We start from the raw sequence: 16,582 nt of genomic DNA, 5'->3' as shown, positions 1-16,582 counted from the left end.
TAATAATAATAATAATAATAATACACGAATTATGTACATAATACAATTAGATGTAACTATAAAAATATAGTTTTTGACATAACTACATATAATTATTTCAATTAACAATTATTTTAAATTTAATAAAAGACAGAGGATAGTGAAGATGCAATATCGAAGATAAACACTTGTTTTATTAAAAGTTAATTAACTATAAGTTAATTAACTTATAGTTAATTAATTAAGACAGTCATTAACTTATCTTTGAAAAATTACATTTATCTAGAATTCTCACGCATAATTTATTCAATTTCTTCACTTAATTAATCCACTTGATATCAAATTTTCTGATTAAACTGAAATGATCTGAACGGATACGATACATCGCTTCTTTAAACGATTCTAAAACGGACTATGTAAAAAACAGGATAATGTAAAACAAGTATAACATATCGACGATATACCGAAAGAAAGAGAGAGAGAGAGAGAAAGAGAGACCTCGCATTTAGCTCTAATGAGAATTGAAGATCCGCCGTCGTGTCCACGATTATTCGCGTGTTTCGCAAAACTTTGCAATAAGTGCAGTCTAAGCCTGAATCACCTGAGCGTATAATAATTGCTATTTGTATGTTGTGTGAATGCTTCGTATGTTTGTGCGTGTCTGTGCAATAATAATTGAGCGTAATGTTAAATTCGACAACTCAATTATAGGGTCGGTTGTTATGCACTTTCGTGTAAAGAGTTCAATATAATTTACCAAACCAAATAAGTATCTCTCTATCTCGTTTTAGAACGCATGTTGATTGCAATATAGACAAGGGATCAGTTGACCGACGCTGGGAAAGACTTTAATAATTCGTTGTTGCTCTTTTAATCGCCATTCATAGAGAAGGGAGAGTTTGGTAATAAAATAAGTTTTCGGTAAATATAGGATGTTCGGTAACGAAAGCGTATTATTATGGTGGACAATGGTCCCAGTCGGAAATTGAAGCTTTCATTGATGAAATTCTTTCATTGGCGAAATTTAATGAAATATTACGTTCTTTTCATAATTTTGAAAACTTATTTTAATAAGTACTGTCATACTTTAAATCGAGATAATTTTAGTCAAAAATTTTCTTAAAGTTCTTCGCATAATTTTGCAAAACTTTCATATAAATTTTATAATTTTTTAGAAGATTTCTCAGGTTCTTTACATTTTTCAGAAATATTGAGAAAGTTTTATCTTTCTTACAATTTTGTTAATATGTGAAATATTCTAAGATTTTTCTTATTCTATAATTTTCGAAGAAAAACTTAGAAATTCTGGAAAAATTTGAAAATTTTTAAATATATGAAAAATATTCTTGAAAATAAAGAATTTTTTATTAGAAAAATTCGTTAAAAGCCATTTTCTTTTTACAATTTAGAAACTATTTATGATATTTTTATGAGGATAGAACATTTTACAGCAATACATGCTTAAATTATAGCAATCGAACATCCTTTATAATGCTGATGCTAATAATAATAGTAATAATAATGGCAGCATATACAGCAGGTAAATGTAATGAATGAGCAATAACATAATGAGAAAGCAGATGGATTATTGACAAAAAAAATGAGAAATTAGATGCAGTAGGCGCGCTTGGTCAATATAAATTATGTCACTATAGCAAAGCGATCGTCTTTACGAGTATAATGCCATTGTTACTTGTCGTTGCCATTATCATCATTGATATGGGCTGCTCTCAGGCAGTCAAGTCTGTTACAAAAATAAATTCTGCCAAATTGCAAATTTTGTTGGCAAAAAAGTTACGAATCTGGCATATCCAAGACTACTGACAAAATGATGATAGAAAGACAGAATTATAGCAATATTTATTAATAGTAACATATGTCAAATTGACAGCTGAAATCAAGCAGACGTTGATGTACTTTATTATAATTTATTGTATATTGAAAATGAAATTAAAGCGTTCAACAGATTCTACTTGGTTTCTGCCGCCGATTTGTTATCCAGTCACGTCAGCAGATTTAGTCAGCAAAATACGAGCCTAATGCGAACATAGGTAATGCCAATTCGCTAGCGATTTCCAATCGAATTTGCTATCAATCTGCTACTATACTGCGGACACAGTTTGTTTACTGGGTACTATTACCATCTCACTACTATGACTATTATTATTATAGTTATTGTTAGTAAAAATACATTACCGACCCATTGTTACAAATAATACTGCTAATAATTATCATTAGAGTGTAAATGTGGTAACAATCGTGACGAACGTGATGGTATCGATAAGATTGGGAGCGAAGAGGAAAAAAGTACGGAAGAAAGAGAGGAATTAAGGTGGGTAATAGAGTGATGAAACAAACGATTTCCAATCTGGAATTGTCATAAATTATGAATTAATATATATAAATTATGTTCTTCCAGAGATTATTCTATGATATAATTAACACTGAAATTACGTAAGCTTCATTAATTCTTTAAATTTGACACTAAACGGATTGTTTATTTCTGTATCCATGACTCCTCTCCTTCTTCGCTGTTATAGAATAATTAGGATGAGATAAACTTTTTGTTGTCAGATTTGCATAAAAAATTGGTTATGATATTGACAGAAAGAACACCGAGTCTCATAGATTTTTCAAGTATCTTTTCCTTAAAGAATTCAAGATTTTGTATTTCCTTAAACAGATACAATATTTATGTATAGGAAAGACAATATTAAAATATGAATGCGACTAAATTTCTTTATAATTGCGTGTTATTGAATGCTATTATACATTTCTTTTAATTTTAACAACAGATATATTTATTTATACATATACATTCGCAACTGATTTTATACGCAAATCTGATAGTAAGAAATTTTCTTCCAAAAAGAGAGCTCTTTTGAAAGAAAATTGTTTACTATCTCTTTCTTATTCTCTTTTATCTTCTTTGCCGTTTGGGATTAATTGTACTCAATCTCTCATTCAGGATGAGCCCAGACAATTGAAAGAAATGCGGAGTTCTTGTTGTTGAGACAATTCGCTTATATTTTTTTGATACATGTCGCAATAATAGCCGCATTGTAAACAATTGGTTGGATACGTTATCGCCATATGATTGCGGTTTTTTATATTTCAAAGGTAATGTACCATATCGTACGAGGATATAAATGTTCTGCAGTTACACATACATCACATTGAAAAAACTGTACATAAATCGATCGTTACAATTATTATGTGGAATTGCTCGCGTGACGTATATTTCTTGCATGAGCTTGAACATTAATTTCGCTATCTTGTTCAAGTGAAAAAAATATTGCAATTGTCGAATGATCAGATAATGCTCCACCGCACTTTATCGACTAAAAAGGAAAGAAAGTAAAAGTTACTGTTGCATTATAGAACAGAAAACATGAGTCTCTCTATAGTTATTATAAAAAAATAGCTGTCGTATATCTTGAAAGTAGCGACACATAGTTTTTATTAGAGAGAGAAACCTAAGCACGATTGTCTTGACTTTTTTCATAGAACTATCAAAATTCATATACTACTCCGTCACCATCCACTTTAACATGTGGCATTAGATATCCGCACGGAAATAATTGTTTTACTAAAATATCTAAAAATTTAGCTAAACAAACCTGAAAATAAATTTTGAACTATCACAATAATTACGTAAGGGCGCTTAAATAATTGCTAGAATGTCAAAAAATGCTACTTTTTGTAGTATTGTTCATTATATTTGGGTTTTCTACGTAATTATTTTGATAGTCCAACAAAATTATTTTCAAATCTCCTAAATTTTTAGATACTTTAATAAAATTTCTTCTGTGCACTAAGAGATATCCACCTCAGTGGATACTTAGTGGTACCCTTCAATGGATTCCTAGTGGCATATAATAAAATAGATGTTCCGGTAATAGTATGTTAAATTTTGATGATTCTATGAAAAAAGGAGGAATGATCGTTTTCAAGATTCTCTCTGCTATTATATAATATTATAACATAAAGTATATTACGTGCATTTAAAAAATATTGTTATATGAAATTTTTTTAGTTATAGGTCGCTGTTTTCAAGTTGGAGTAACACCTCCCCATAAAAATATTGCACTTTGAATTACGTGCGAAATTAATGATACATTGCATCGATTAAGATCGGCTTCAATAGTATATTATATTTTGAAACAAATTTAAGAAAAAAATTCCAAGATTTTTGCCATACAGCTACCGTTGCCTGCGACACGTATCGAAAGAATGCGTAAATCTCAAGCCTCATTGTTCGTAATGATCATCATCGAATGACATTACAATATCATATATCATGTACAGAGAAAAAAAGAAAAAAGTATTCTGCCAATAATAAAGTGTTGAACGATTAATAAAAGTAATGTGTTTCTTCACGCGATAATATCTTTTTTTAAATGCGTTTTCTATGTCGTAGTGTTACAATCATTACTTTTTATCAAAAGTAGCGATTGAGGCTACGAAACGATATTTAATTCCAAAATTTATATGTAAAAAAAGTATTATTGGTAAATTGATTATGTTAATTTATAATTTCCGTACAAATACTGAAAAGATCATTTTATAAAGGTAAGTATAAGAATTTATGTAAAGTGTGTGCTTATATTTTTATTAACTTTACCGAACAGTTGTCGTAGTAAGAAAATCTTTTACAAAAAGAAAATGCTACAAAATCTTTTGCGTATTATGAAAGTTAGTTCGAACATACGCATCAGTTTCGCTCATTTTTGTAGATATAAAAAGGCACCAGAATCGAAGAAAACTCTTTATTGATAGGAAGACGGAGGAGCGTTCGATCGTTTTCCTAAATAATATGTTCAAATTAAATATTAAGGTTTTCTATTTTAACTGTTCTTACAATAGAGGATATAACGTAAAAAACAGAAAATTTCATATTCTTTAATAAAACTTTGAATATGTAAACAAATACCTAATACTGCTAAGTATACTAGATGCGAACAGTCTTGCAAATAAAGTAAATCATTAATAAAACGTAAATTATTGCGAGTTAAAAATGTATATAAACTAATTTTTCATTTGTGTGCTAATCTGCCGATCTCAATAAACGCTTAAAATTTTTTTCCTTCAATATCAATTAACTTTAATTTCTTTATTTCTTGTTATATTAATATATTCGATTATGAAAAAAAAATAGAGACATTGTTTGGCTATAACCAAAGTCAATAAACATCAAAAAATCTTATAATGGCATTTTAATAGAACTATTTGGCATTGCAAAATTATGTACAAATTACAAAAAATGGATCAAGTTCGATACCAAACAAACAAAATTTTGTTTATGCATTGTACCAGAATATCATTGATGCAATTTAGTCAAGTGTCTATGAATGACCGTTTTAAAATAGCACTTAATAACATCATTATGCATCTAAATATATGTACATACATACATACATGAAAAAAAAATTAAAATATATCTAAGTGACTAAAGCTTGTTGGAATGATCACTATAATTAATGTGAACCACATCAAATGCATCATTTCGTATCAAATACATAATCGATATACAAGTGTATGTTAGAAATTTTATTTCTACCATGTTATTTTTAATGACCAATTCTTTAGCAATTTGAAGATGATTTGTTTTTAATAGAATATAATAAATTGCATATTTAAAATTTTTCACAATTTTAAATATTATCTATATCTTCATGTGACATATAATACAGAAATTTGACTAAAGTCTACTTGAAATTATTGTAAAAGTAAGATTTTATTATTTTACTTATATTATTAAATATAAATGTCCATTTACTGCTAATTTAAAAACTATAATGCAATCCTACAATAGAAGTCATAGACACTCTTAAGTCCTAGGAAATTCACCAATCGCAGTCGAATATAGATAAAATAATCGACAATGTTTATCTATTTAAGACTCCACCACTGTCTACGATTCCTATTGTAGATTCTGTATAAAACATTTTGATTGAGAAAAAATCGATTCCAAATTAACTAAAGAATTTAATAATAAATACGATAAAAATGGATTCTGTTATAAATTCTGTATCTCCTGTAAAAGAAAAAATAGTTTGGTTTCTACTGGAGATCCATATCTCTCTATTTAAGTGTTGTGCCAAATAGTAACGTGTGCCTATGAAATTCATCTATATTCATAATTAAACAAAATATATTGCAAAGCGTCAGTTGGATCCCATATCCTTTATATTTAAACCTATTCTACATGTGCTTTTTGTTTCTTGTTTTTTGCTATTTTTAACATCTTGTATTTTTGCTTCTTATCCCGTTTTTTGTTTTCTGTCGCTTGAGATAAAAGTTAATGAACTTCGGGAGAAACAGGAAACCCATAATAAGAAATACAATTGTTGATAAAATGATCACAGAGGGCAAGAGATAAAAAACAAAATACAGGAAACATAAAGCACATTCTAAAAATTACTTGGTCATCGAAATGCTAAGTATCCAAAAGTGTGTCAGTTGATGTATCCTCTTGTCCTAATATAAGTGGAGTGACTAGTTGCATGTTGACTGATATGTACAGAGGATAATATAATTGTTTGTCCAGGGTCATTATCTCGTGCTAAAAGAAATATGCGTTACCACATAAAATTAAAAACGAGATTTGTGATTCTTATATGTCTACCAACTTACTTCTGTGTTTCTTCTCAAGCGTAATCTCAGCATACGTGAGTCTTGAACATGTTCCACTTGGCGTTGCTCATTCAATGAAAACAAACTGACTCTAAAATAAAAAAATTTATAATTAAAAATGAATAACAATATATATACAAGAGGCTCCTATGAATAAATCCAATATTAAAATAAATTGCCGTTGAGAGCCAACACTGGATGAAAGTGTGTAATAAACTTTATTTAATTACATAAAATTGCAAACGTTTCGACCTTAGTCCAGGTCCTTTTCAATGCAAGATAAAAATTCTTTAGTGGAGTAAATGATGTCAAAAACAATTACAACACAAAAACGAAATAATAACTATATGGTTTGCAATTTTATGTAATTAAATAAAGTTTATTACACACTTTCATCCAGTGTTGGCTCTCAACGGCAATTTATTTTAATAAAAAAATTTATGTTATTATTTTTTAAGGTAAATTATTGAATTAACTAGTCAATGATATACAGTATTTTACTTACTTTATCAGTATTTTATGCTCTTTATGGTTTGCCTTGATATGCTCACAATCTATTCTGTGGTTCCTTTCAATCCGCAGACTAGTTGTATCTAAAGTCATTAGTAAATCTAGTCCATAGTGGAATGCCTTCCACCTCCAAATGTGTTCACCTGGTTTCTCGATACATCTACCACACCGAAAGCATTCCTTGGAAAATTCCTCTTGCGTCATTTGTACTGGACTACACATAAAGAAAAAAATATATAGTCGAACAAGAAGAAGAACAGCCTTATAACGGTCAAAGCTGGATCATAGTGCTTATTATAATTATGTGATTTTTATATATCGCGTATGTAGTCCCCCCAATAATCACGCACTGATATACTATTCCGACATAACGCAAACAAACTTACTACAGCAGTATTATCACGAATTAAAATTGAAACAATTTTTAATACTCATAACATCATGGATCTCAATAACGTTTTGAATGATATATTAAAATCTAAAGATGATATTAAATATTACGAAGAATATCACATAATTTTGGCATTTCGTCCCGGCTTCCACTACTGGACTCATCAGTAATATAAAAATATATAGTCCTCTCTATATTATTTCTACTAAAAATAATTCAACTATGTAGCCTACCCTCTGTCTTTATTTCCATCCACTCTTAATAAATGAAGCCAATGTTCTCTGTAAGCACTATGTAGCCAGTCTGGTGGTATTAAATTGTCAGTGTATAAAATTTTATCATCTTGTTCATGTAACAGCAAATATTTCATCCTTAATGCTTTGAAAGGTGCTGCGTACTCCTTGCCTTCTTCAGTTGTTAAAAACGGTTCAGTCCATTTTTGATTTTTAAAATATTCGTCAATCTTTAGTTTATCATCGTAGTCGCTTATGTGTGCAAATAACCTGCATAACAATATAGAGTAATTATGTATATAATTATTAAAAAAACACGATAATTTTATCTATATTTTATTTCAGAAACAAATTATAGATATTTATATCTACATGCATGTTAAATATACCATAAGCGTAGCATCATGTATATGCAAAATTCTGTTTGCAAAACAACCAAATCAGGACTGGTAACTAATTCTGTCATCAGATCTGGTGAAATTTTTTTAAGAAAAGACGGATATCGCCATCCGTAAATCAATAGATTGACCTCCAGCCAACGTTTCGCAGCTGCTTTCACAGTAGGCACACCATATGACACAGCTGCATTATAATAGGATACAACAGTCTCGCTATTTGTAGTTTCTATCATTATGTCTACACACTCATCTATTAAGCCTTGTAATTGAAATAGAGTAGACGTTGCCAGAATATCAACCACTTCTTTTGGCTCTAAACTGACTTCGTCTTGGTACAATGAGCCCAATACCACAGACAATGCTGGAACAATTTTAAATATTATTTCTAGATAATGTAGTATATATCTTCTCATCTCTTACTTTAATTTTCATACAGAATAAGATTAATTTCAATATTTAATTATATGATGCTCTTACAATTTATCGTAATATTAGGATCTGTAATTTCAACATTGATAACTTTTTCGTTTGACTCCTTCCAGGAACCAGAAAACATACTAGCAAAATATGGGCTCTAAAAAAATATATTTTTTGTATACATTTATACTTACTTATCATTACATTATTACAAAAATATAATTAAAATTTAACAATTAAAAATGACATAAATTTATGCCCGTTTCCACCAATGCAGATTAACTTTAATCTCGGTTTAACTTACCGTTAATCTTTTTCTAATTTTTAGAATTAGAAAAAGACGAAGAGCAAATTGAACCGAGATTAAAGTTAAGTTCTGCATTAGTGGAAATGAACATTAATGACAGATTGCTTATTAAGATTAATTTGAAATCTACATTATCTTAATAATAATAATAATAATAATAATAAAACTATATATATTAACAAAAAAATTTAATATTATAATTAGTTATTAAAATGTATAACTTTTTGTAAACAATTAATTGCAAAATACAACAAAAAGTTTTATTTCTCTTTTAATTTTAAATAAATTTTATTTTAATAAAATTTAAATTTCCACACGACTTATTTCCAAAGATATTGAACATTAAAAAACAAAGCTAAAGCAGAGACAAATAGAGTAATATCAAATTTTAATTGAACATTTATCATCACAAGAGTTGACATCAAAATTCAACTATCAGGGATTAAATTCATATCAAAAGATTTGTTATTGAAATTTCGTGATGCAAGCAAGGCATCAAGAGAGGGAGTTCACATAGGAATGACTCATACCTGACTAATATAAACTTTATGCAATCTCCAAGCACGTCCAAGTATAAGGACAGTTATGTCACTGCCTTTCTCCTCTTGGAACAGGGTCTTGTATATGTACTGCGCCGTTGTCAGCAATTTTCTCCTACGAATGCAATACGAGATTTAAATGCCAAAGCCCTACGCGATATAAAATAGTCGTCAAACAGCAAGGAAGCAAGGAGAGATAAAACGCCCGAGACAGATGCAGTTCGACCAAGCAACCTTACTTTTTCGGTGTATGCAGGGTCCGCTCGATGTAATCGGACTCGGACTCGCAGTCGTACTCCTCGATGTATTTTCGCTTGCAGCCTCGATAAACGTTGTGCACAGCCAGGTTCGACATTGATGCAATCCTGCTCGCGTAGCTACCCATCGTTACGGCAATCACACGACGCTATGGTAGATTTTATATCCCTTTTTCGTTTCACGATGTCGCGCGTCTTCCTACAGAGATCACACGTTTTCACTTGACACTTGTCGCTGTTGTCGTGTTGTCGTCGTTCTTGCCCCCTCCCAGTAGGAGTCTAAAAAAGTGAAACTTGTACAAATACGTAGGTGTAATGAGGTGTACTGTATGCCGTGTGGACGGGTGGAAGCGAGTCGCGGACAGCGCATGTAAACACTCGACATATGTTGTGGTCAGGACCGACTACTGGCGGGGACCCGGAAGGGGGCTCCAGTTATACAGCTTCGTGAAATAATGAATTCAGTATACAAATAATAAATAGTAAAATACTTTAAAATAATACAAAAAACTTATATTATCTGTATGTATATTATATATACAGACTAGAAATTTAAATTGTCATTTATATTAAAGTTATTATTTTTGCACATTTTTCTATACTTACACATGTGTAAAATTAATAAAAGACCCTTTTACTTTCTTAAATAATAAAAATTAGTCAAAATTTAAATAATAAAGTTATAATATTGGTAACCTTGATTATATTTATATATTTGTCATTCTAAATATCCATGACAATTGACAATTCATGATACTCGAGCATTGAGCTGCAGCTTGCTGAAAAAGTGCTCAAGCTTACAACTGGCAATGGCAAGTGGCAAGTGACAGAGTGAATAATGGAACATAACCTGAACTGGATATGTAGCGTGTAGTAAACAACACTTCTTATTACGTGATTACGATGCGTACCGATTGTCGCACGATAATTACATTAATGGCATAAAAATGCAAGTTCGTATTCGAGGGTTTCAGGGATCAATAGCGATAAGATGGTGAATAAAAAATTATACTCGTCTTACTTGTGTGCGTACATGACCATTTAACCTCTCGCTTTGTGCCAACGATCTAGTTGCTATTAAAGCTGATGATATCAACGTAATATACCGATGAACAAACTCAAGACTGCGTCATTGAGTTTTTTTAATTAGTGTCGTAGAATGCTGTAAGTCACGGAGAGATGTTACGACGAAATAGGTAATCTGTTTACTTAATTGTCTAACAAGTATATATAATGCAATAGTCGTTCAAAAATACATTATATTCGAGTTTAAAACAAAAATTATTAATTTTTACAAAACAGAAAATTAAAGTCTGCTCTATAAATTATTTCAAATAAAAACTTTGATGAGAAACTTGTCGGTAAAATAATAAGCTATTAATAATAACGAAATGTATTAAGCAAAACAAAGTGTTTTATTTATATCATTTAAACATTTTTATCGATTAACATATTAAAATGAAGTAAAACATAACTGTATGAAGTGACTAGCAATTGACTGTCATCTTTTTGCAACAATTAAAAGATCTAAGAGTTACTTTTCAATATAATAGAAAAATAGAATCATAAATGATTTATAATTTATATTAAACAGGTTGAAGCACAGAGTAATATCAATTGGTATGATTGTTCTTGTGACAATATTTTACAATGAATTTCTCGTATATGAAGTACAAAAGCTCGAGTGGACCATGCGCGAATGCTCCGAGTGTGTCAAGATTCTTCTCGTTGCGGATCCACAAATACTCGGGGAAAAATATGAGAATTACTTTGGTTCATGGATAGCAAGATGGGATAGTGATAGGTATTACTAGCAAACATCTAATAATTTTATTTTAATCAATAGATGAGAGCCATATAGATAATTTGTATTTTGCTGCACAGATATTTAGAGAAGACTTTCTCGAGAGCATTAAAATTTTCTCAGCCGCACGTTATTGCCTTCTTAGGTGATCTTATGGATGAAGGTCATATAGCTAATGCAGAAGATTTTGAAAGGTACAAGAGGAGACTAGATTCAATATTTTCAATGCCGGATGACATAATGGTATTTTACTTCGATTACACAATTCTTTTTTCCCTTCTTGTAGAAACTCTGTGTTTCATTGCTAGTCTCGTCTTTTTTTAGAAAATTTATTTGCCAGGCGATAATGACATTGGAGGTGAAGACGATCGTGTTTCTTCCAACATCCACAAGAGATTTAATTTTGCATATACTCAGCCAGACACATTAGTGTACAAGACCGTTACCTTTTTCAAAGTAAATACAAGTCTTCTAAATATATAATCTTCTCATGTTTATGATAAATTAGCAAATATTTTGTTTTAGGTAAACAGGCTGACACGCACGATACCGGAAGCGCCGAAGGATGCATTTCTTAATGATTATGCGGAAAGAAATACGACTAATGTTATTCTTAGCCATGTACCTTTGCTGTCTACGCCTGGAAGTTTTGTACAAAATGTACTTTCAAATATTACGAAGAAGAGGAACTCACTTAATGATTTACCCTGTATCACTGCTTGTTATAGGTACTTAAAGAGTTATCGCCGCAAGTCATTTTTACCGCGCACGAACACAAAGCGAAGCACATAAGTCTGGACACGGCGACGGATCAGTTAAGCGATATTTGGATTCTGTCACCTTATGAAACGCTTCTGTACCAATTAAGAATGGACGTAGGAGATATTCACGAAGTACAAATACCTACCTGTTCCTACAGAATGGGTACGCCACATATGGGTTATGGACTTGCATATATAGGTACATATCTTTCAATATATTAAATCTCTCAAGATCTATTATCAGTTACAATTATATCGGTATGTATATATGCATTGCAGATACTCAAGAGAAGACCGTTGAATTCACGATTCTATGGTTACCAGACAGATTTCCGCTGCTACGTGCTTACATAGTTGTCGGCATATTGGTCGTCATACTTGCCATTTGTTTTTTCGTTTCAGGCTGTTGTGTAAAAAGCTATGCAACTTATAATCGTTTACCACCTGTATAAGATAGAGTTCAATCAAAAGTACTTATGCGTTTAAATGGTGAATTAACTTAGCGTTGTGATTAGGTACAAAGATCCGTCCAGATTACATAATTCTTCAACCGTCTTTATTATATCCCAAAAAAAAAAAACGAGAATAATGGTTGTTTATTAGCTGCCACGTTGAAATAACTTACATACTTAAAGCTTAGGGTACTTTATATTTGATGATGCAAGTCGAAACAAATGTCTCATTCTATTTTATTTCACTGAATGTCAAGGAAAATAAAATGATATTTTTTACTTGTATCACTAAATAGCACCCATATATTCATATAAATCTAAAAAAAATCTTAGATCTCTGAAGTAAGACGCTTTTAAAGAATCTTTTTTCTCTCAAGACTTTTTATAAAATTATTTATCATGAATATATTTATTTGCTTTAAATATTAATCACACGTTGTCATATATGACTGAAAAATAGCATGCCAAATATTTTATCGAATAACAGCGCTGGCTTTAGGCATCTGATGTTTGAGTGAGATTATAATTTGAATAACTTATAATTTCAAGAAAAAGTTATCGTCAAAAAATAGATGGATAGTGATAAGTTCTTGTAAAAGCGTTTCAATTACTATAACTGAAGTTAATTCTGTATTGTTTTTCGGTACTCTAAATCATCATTTCCTTCAGCCTTAAAGCCAGTGCGGCATAAAAGTATTATGTACATAGTGTACTTATGAATCTCGATGTTTTATTCTAAAATCTTTGTGTGTATATATACACATAAATATAATATGCCAAACGTTAATGTGACGGTATTCAAACGTCATTGTTACTTAAATGATTTCTTGTCTATATGATATAAAGAGAAAACTGCTTGAAATACATTACCGTGTAATATCAATGATATATATATATCATGTTATAAAGTATAGAAATATAAAAAAAAATTGTTGAGCAAGATACGTATTGTAGATAGATCGATTTATATTTCTCCGTGGATCTGTATACACGCAATATTTGAAATAAATGTATTGAGACACAAATCTAATGAATTTATTGTACATCGCTTGAAGATATTTTATTTTTTGTTAATATTATGACTTTTTGACGATTTTTTAAGAGATCTGGAAGAATTATAAAAATTTTTATATAATAAATGTTACAATAAACATTGTTTAGCTCCGAAGCCAACGTCAAAATCTATAATAAAGTTAATACTGTGTTTGTAAAATCCATTTAATTTATGTAATTAAAATGCACTAATTAATTATAAAGAATTAAAATGACATAATTCATATAAAAAAATTACTGATGAAAATATTAAATGTATTTTATTAAAGATCTAAATTTACAAAAAATTTCAAGAAAATTAAAAATGTCTTCACAATTTTAAAAAAATTGACTTGTTTGACAGAGAGATTTTTATGATTGAGTCTCACATGCACAGTCCATTCATCATCAGTTTGATTAGTTCCAAATAGTATCTGATCAGTATATATTTTCTGACGTTCAAAATTTTGGAGCAACCATAGTGTACGAACATCTTATAGATACGGCGCTTTTGATCATCAACATAAAGGTTTCTCGTCTGTAAATACGCCAATAACCTTGAGAGGTTATTCCGTCGCAGTAAACAAAGTAAATATTACTTGTCAAATGTTAAATTAAGAAGTGACAAACTGAATCGATTATTTCCACGAAATCTACATCGCGTTCTCTTGTGCATAATGGGTAAAAGGAAGACGACAGGCAATGCAAACAATCCAAATCAGGACCTGTGTGATTTTTTGATGGGTATAAGTAACATTCTTTTGCATGTTGTAAAATGATTTTTTCGTTGAGAAAGAAAGGGAATATAGTTCTATTTAGATTGTAAGAATACTCTATTCTAAATCTTTTTGCAGAACTGGCAGATTACGAACGTAATGTCAGCAAGAATGTTTACAAGTACAATGCATATCGCAAAGCAGCTGGAACATTAAGTGCTCTGACTGAGAGAGTTAAGAATGGAGAAGAGGCGAAAAAATTACCTGGAATAGGAGTAAAAATTGCAAAGAAGATAGATGAATTTCTTCAGACTGGAAAATTGCAAAAGCTAGAAGATGTATAATTTTAAAATGAAAATTTAAATATATATGTGAATCTTTTTCTACATATATTTTCTTTTTTCAGATCAAGAAGGATGATACTAATGTTGCCATTAGTCTATTGGCTCGGGTGTCTGGCATAGGTCCTGCCAAGGCAAAGGAATTAGTGGACGCTGGTATCAAGACTTTGGAAGATCTTAAGAAACATCAAGACAAGCTCACATATCATCAGAAACTAGGATTGAAGTATGAAATTGATTCGTTGACATTGCATATATTTCCACCAAGATGATAAATTCTTTTAGGTATTTTGAAGACTTTGAGAAGAAAATACCAAGAGCAGAAATTGTACAAATAGAGAAGATATTGAAAAATACCATCAATGAGCTAAACAGTGCTTACCTCGTAACTATCTGTGGGAGTTACAGACGTGGCAAAGAGGAAAGTGGAGATATTGATGTTCTTGTAACTCATCCTGATTATACGTCAAAAGCAGATAAGAAAAAGAAAACTATATCATTGAAAACTATTGTGGAGTGTCTTAAAAAGAAAAAACTGATTACAGATACAATATCTCTTGGCTATACTAAATTTATGGTACTAAAATAAGACTAAGAAGCACTTATACAAGGAAAACATTTTTAATTGTATATTGTTTTTGTGTAGGGAGTATGTCAGTTACCAGAGGATAAAAGCAAGCCTTTTAGACGATTAGACATACGTCTTACATTTTACGATCAATATTATTGCGCCATACTTTATTTCACAGGAAGTGACTTGTTCAACAAGAATATGAGAGCTCATGCATTGGTAAAGAAATACACTTTAAATGAATATGCACTGAAGCGTCTTACAACCGAAGGTAAAGTATGATTGAAAAACAATATATAAATATGTGAAAATGCTACAATTTAAGAAATTTCATAATTATAGAAGATATTATTTTTAGGCGTTCCGGGAGAAATCGAAGAAATTACATCTGAAGAAGACATTTTCAAATTCCTAGGTTTACCTTATAAAGATCCAAAAGACAGAGATATCTAAATTAAATAAAATTCGTTTTATATTTATATAATTTATTGCCATACACATAAACGTTTTATATATTATTTATTTATGTTGCAATGTAAAATAAAAAAATCTGTTAAAATTAATATGTTAAAAATACAAAATTATTCACATAAAATAAATTTTATAAATATTTTATTTAGAAAGTTAATACATAGTAAGATGAAAATTGTATTATTTCTATATTTTACAATATTTGTTAGTCAACAATTTGCTTGTATAAGAATGATCACACACAAATCTTCTCTTTCTATTCATCATTTCTCTTAACACATTTTAAATATATTTGCCTTCGTAAATCACACAGTCCTATAAGCAAGTATATATCTGCAGTAATGATAACGTAAGTGTAATAATCTGTAATAATTTACTTAATCCCTTACACACAGGATTATGATGCTTTACGATGAAATCATTAATAATATCTTTGATATTGTTAATTTTAAACAGATATAATAACATCTTTTAAATACAAGCAATATGCAATAACACCCCATAACGTTGTGGTCCACAAATTCATAGCGAGAACTGACCAATGCGTAGCATGTGACAGTGTCCAAGCCCATGGAAATAAGCCCATGGTGACAGTATGCCCGATATAGAGAATAATTGGATTTAAACCTAAAATAAATATAAAATAAAAAATATGTAGAGTTCATTCTAATTGTATTGAATGCATAAAAAATGAAATACATATTTTGAGACTGCATGGTAAAAAGAAGATAAAAGAATTCAACAAAAGAAATCTATATATATATATA

General features: G+C 30.0%; 4 protein-coding genes across 7 annotated transcripts in view; 2 read left to right on the top strand and 2 right to left on the bottom strand.

The window, feature by feature from the left end:
- Window positions 1–6,043: 6,043 nt before the first annotated feature.
- gcl (germ cell-less) lies at window positions 6,044–10,014 on the bottom strand. Its single transcript, XM_018538092.1, has 8 exons — window positions 9,650–10,014; window positions 9,402–9,525; window positions 8,625–8,721; window positions 8,139–8,508; window positions 7,750–8,019; window positions 7,121–7,339; window positions 6,616–6,706; window positions 6,044–6,544 (listed from the first exon to the last, which is right to left on the bottom strand). Exons 1-8 carry the CDS (start codon window positions 9,793–9,795, stop codon window positions 6,419–6,421), a joined length of 1,443 nt encoding a protein of 480 aa, XP_018393594.1. The 5' UTR covers window positions 9,796–10,014; the 3' UTR covers window positions 6,044–6,418.
- A 451-nt stretch (window positions 10,015–10,465) lies between these two features.
- Mppe (Metallophosphoesterase) lies at window positions 10,466–12,898 on the top strand. The gene is made up of 7 exons (XM_018538105.1): window positions 10,466–10,863; window positions 11,262–11,471; window positions 11,552–11,714; window positions 11,796–11,927; window positions 11,997–12,131; window positions 12,200–12,431; window positions 12,512–12,898. The coding sequence occupies exons 1-7, from the start codon at window positions 10,847–10,849 to the stop codon at window positions 12,682–12,684; spliced, it is 1,062 nt and encodes a 353-aa protein (XP_018393607.1). The 5' UTR covers window positions 10,466–10,846; the 3' UTR covers window positions 12,685–12,898.
- A 1,262-nt stretch (window positions 12,899–14,160) lies between these two features.
- Window positions 14,161–15,837, top strand: LOC108772560 (DNA polymerase beta). 2 transcript variants are annotated; one of them, XM_018538116.1, is made up of 7 exons: window positions 14,161–14,304; window positions 14,405–14,460; window positions 14,571–14,770; window positions 14,839–14,999; window positions 15,059–15,350; window positions 15,420–15,615; window positions 15,703–15,837. In XM_018538116.1, exons 2-7 carry the CDS (start codon window positions 14,457–14,459, stop codon window positions 15,795–15,797), a joined length of 948 nt encoding a protein of 315 aa, XP_018393618.1. In that variant the 5' UTR covers window positions 14,161–14,304; window positions 14,405–14,456; the 3' UTR covers window positions 15,798–15,837. The 2 variants fall into 2 exon arrangements, with proteins under 2 accessions (XP_018393618.1, XP_018393617.1); XM_018538115.1 differs by having other exon boundaries at window positions 14,161–14,460.
- A 277-nt stretch (window positions 15,838–16,114) lies between these two features.
- LOC108772595 (heparan-alpha-glucosaminide N-acetyltransferase) overlaps window positions 16,115–16,582 on the bottom strand; it is an 8,738-nt gene continuing 8,270 nt past the window's right edge. For all 3 annotated transcript variants that reach the window (XM_018538159.1, XM_018538158.1, XM_018538160.1), the window contains exon 12: window positions 16,115–16,442. In XM_018538159.1, coding sequence (XP_018393661.1) covers window positions 16,264–16,442 — 179 coding nt within the window. In that variant the 3' untranslated portion in view covers window positions 16,115–16,263. The remainder of the gene's footprint in view (window positions 16,443–16,582) is intronic.

Source organism: Cyphomyrmex costatus, unplaced genomic scaffold (genome assembly GCF_001594065.2).
Source record: "Cyphomyrmex costatus isolate MS0001 unplaced genomic scaffold, Ccosl1.0 scaffold192, whole genome shotgun sequence".
Taxonomy (NCBI): Eukaryota; Metazoa; Arthropoda; class Insecta; order Hymenoptera; family Formicidae; genus Cyphomyrmex; species Cyphomyrmex costatus.
The sequence above is the reverse complement of the archived record's forward strand: the minus strand, read 5'-3'. Positions and strand labels throughout refer to the sequence as shown.

What these genes read in the sequence shown, in the direction of transcription:
- LOC108772560 (XM_018538115.1), top strand. Translation starts at nt 14,394, where the DNA reads ATGGGTAAAAGGAAGACGACAGGCAATGCAAACAATCCAAATCAGGAC. An exon ending in CCTGTGTGATTTTTTGATGG is followed by an intron (nt 14,461 to 14,570) that starts GTATAAGTAACA and finishes ATCTTTTTGCAG; the next exon opens with AACTGGCAGATTACGAACGT. An exon ending in CATCAGAAACTAGGATTGAA is followed by an intron (nt 15,000 to 15,058) that starts GTATGAAATTGA and finishes AAATTCTTTTAG; the next exon opens with GTATTTTGAAGACTTTGAGA.
- Mppe (XM_018538105.1), top strand. An exon ending in GCAAGATGGGATAGTGATAG is followed by an intron (nt 11,472 to 11,551) that starts GTATTACTAGCA and finishes TTTGCTGCACAG; the next exon opens with ATATTTAGAGAAGACTTTCT. An exon ending in TTATGGACTTGCATATATAG is followed by an intron (nt 12,432 to 12,511) that starts GTACATATCTTT and finishes TATGCATTGCAG; the next exon opens with ATACTCAAGAGAAGACCGTT.
- gcl (XM_018538092.1), bottom strand. Translation starts at nt 9,795, where the DNA reads ATGGGTAGCTACGCGAGCAGGATTGCATCAATGTCGAACCTGGCTGTG. An exon ending in ATAAAGTTTATATTAGTCAG is followed by an intron (nt 8,722 to 9,401) that starts GTATGAGTCATT and finishes ATATTTTTTTAG; the next exon opens with AGCCCATATTTTGCTAGTAT. An exon ending in GAGCATAAAATACTGATAAA is followed by an intron (nt 6,707 to 7,120) that starts GTAAGTAAAATA and finishes TTTTTATTTTAG; the next exon opens with AGTCAGTTTGTTTTCATTGA.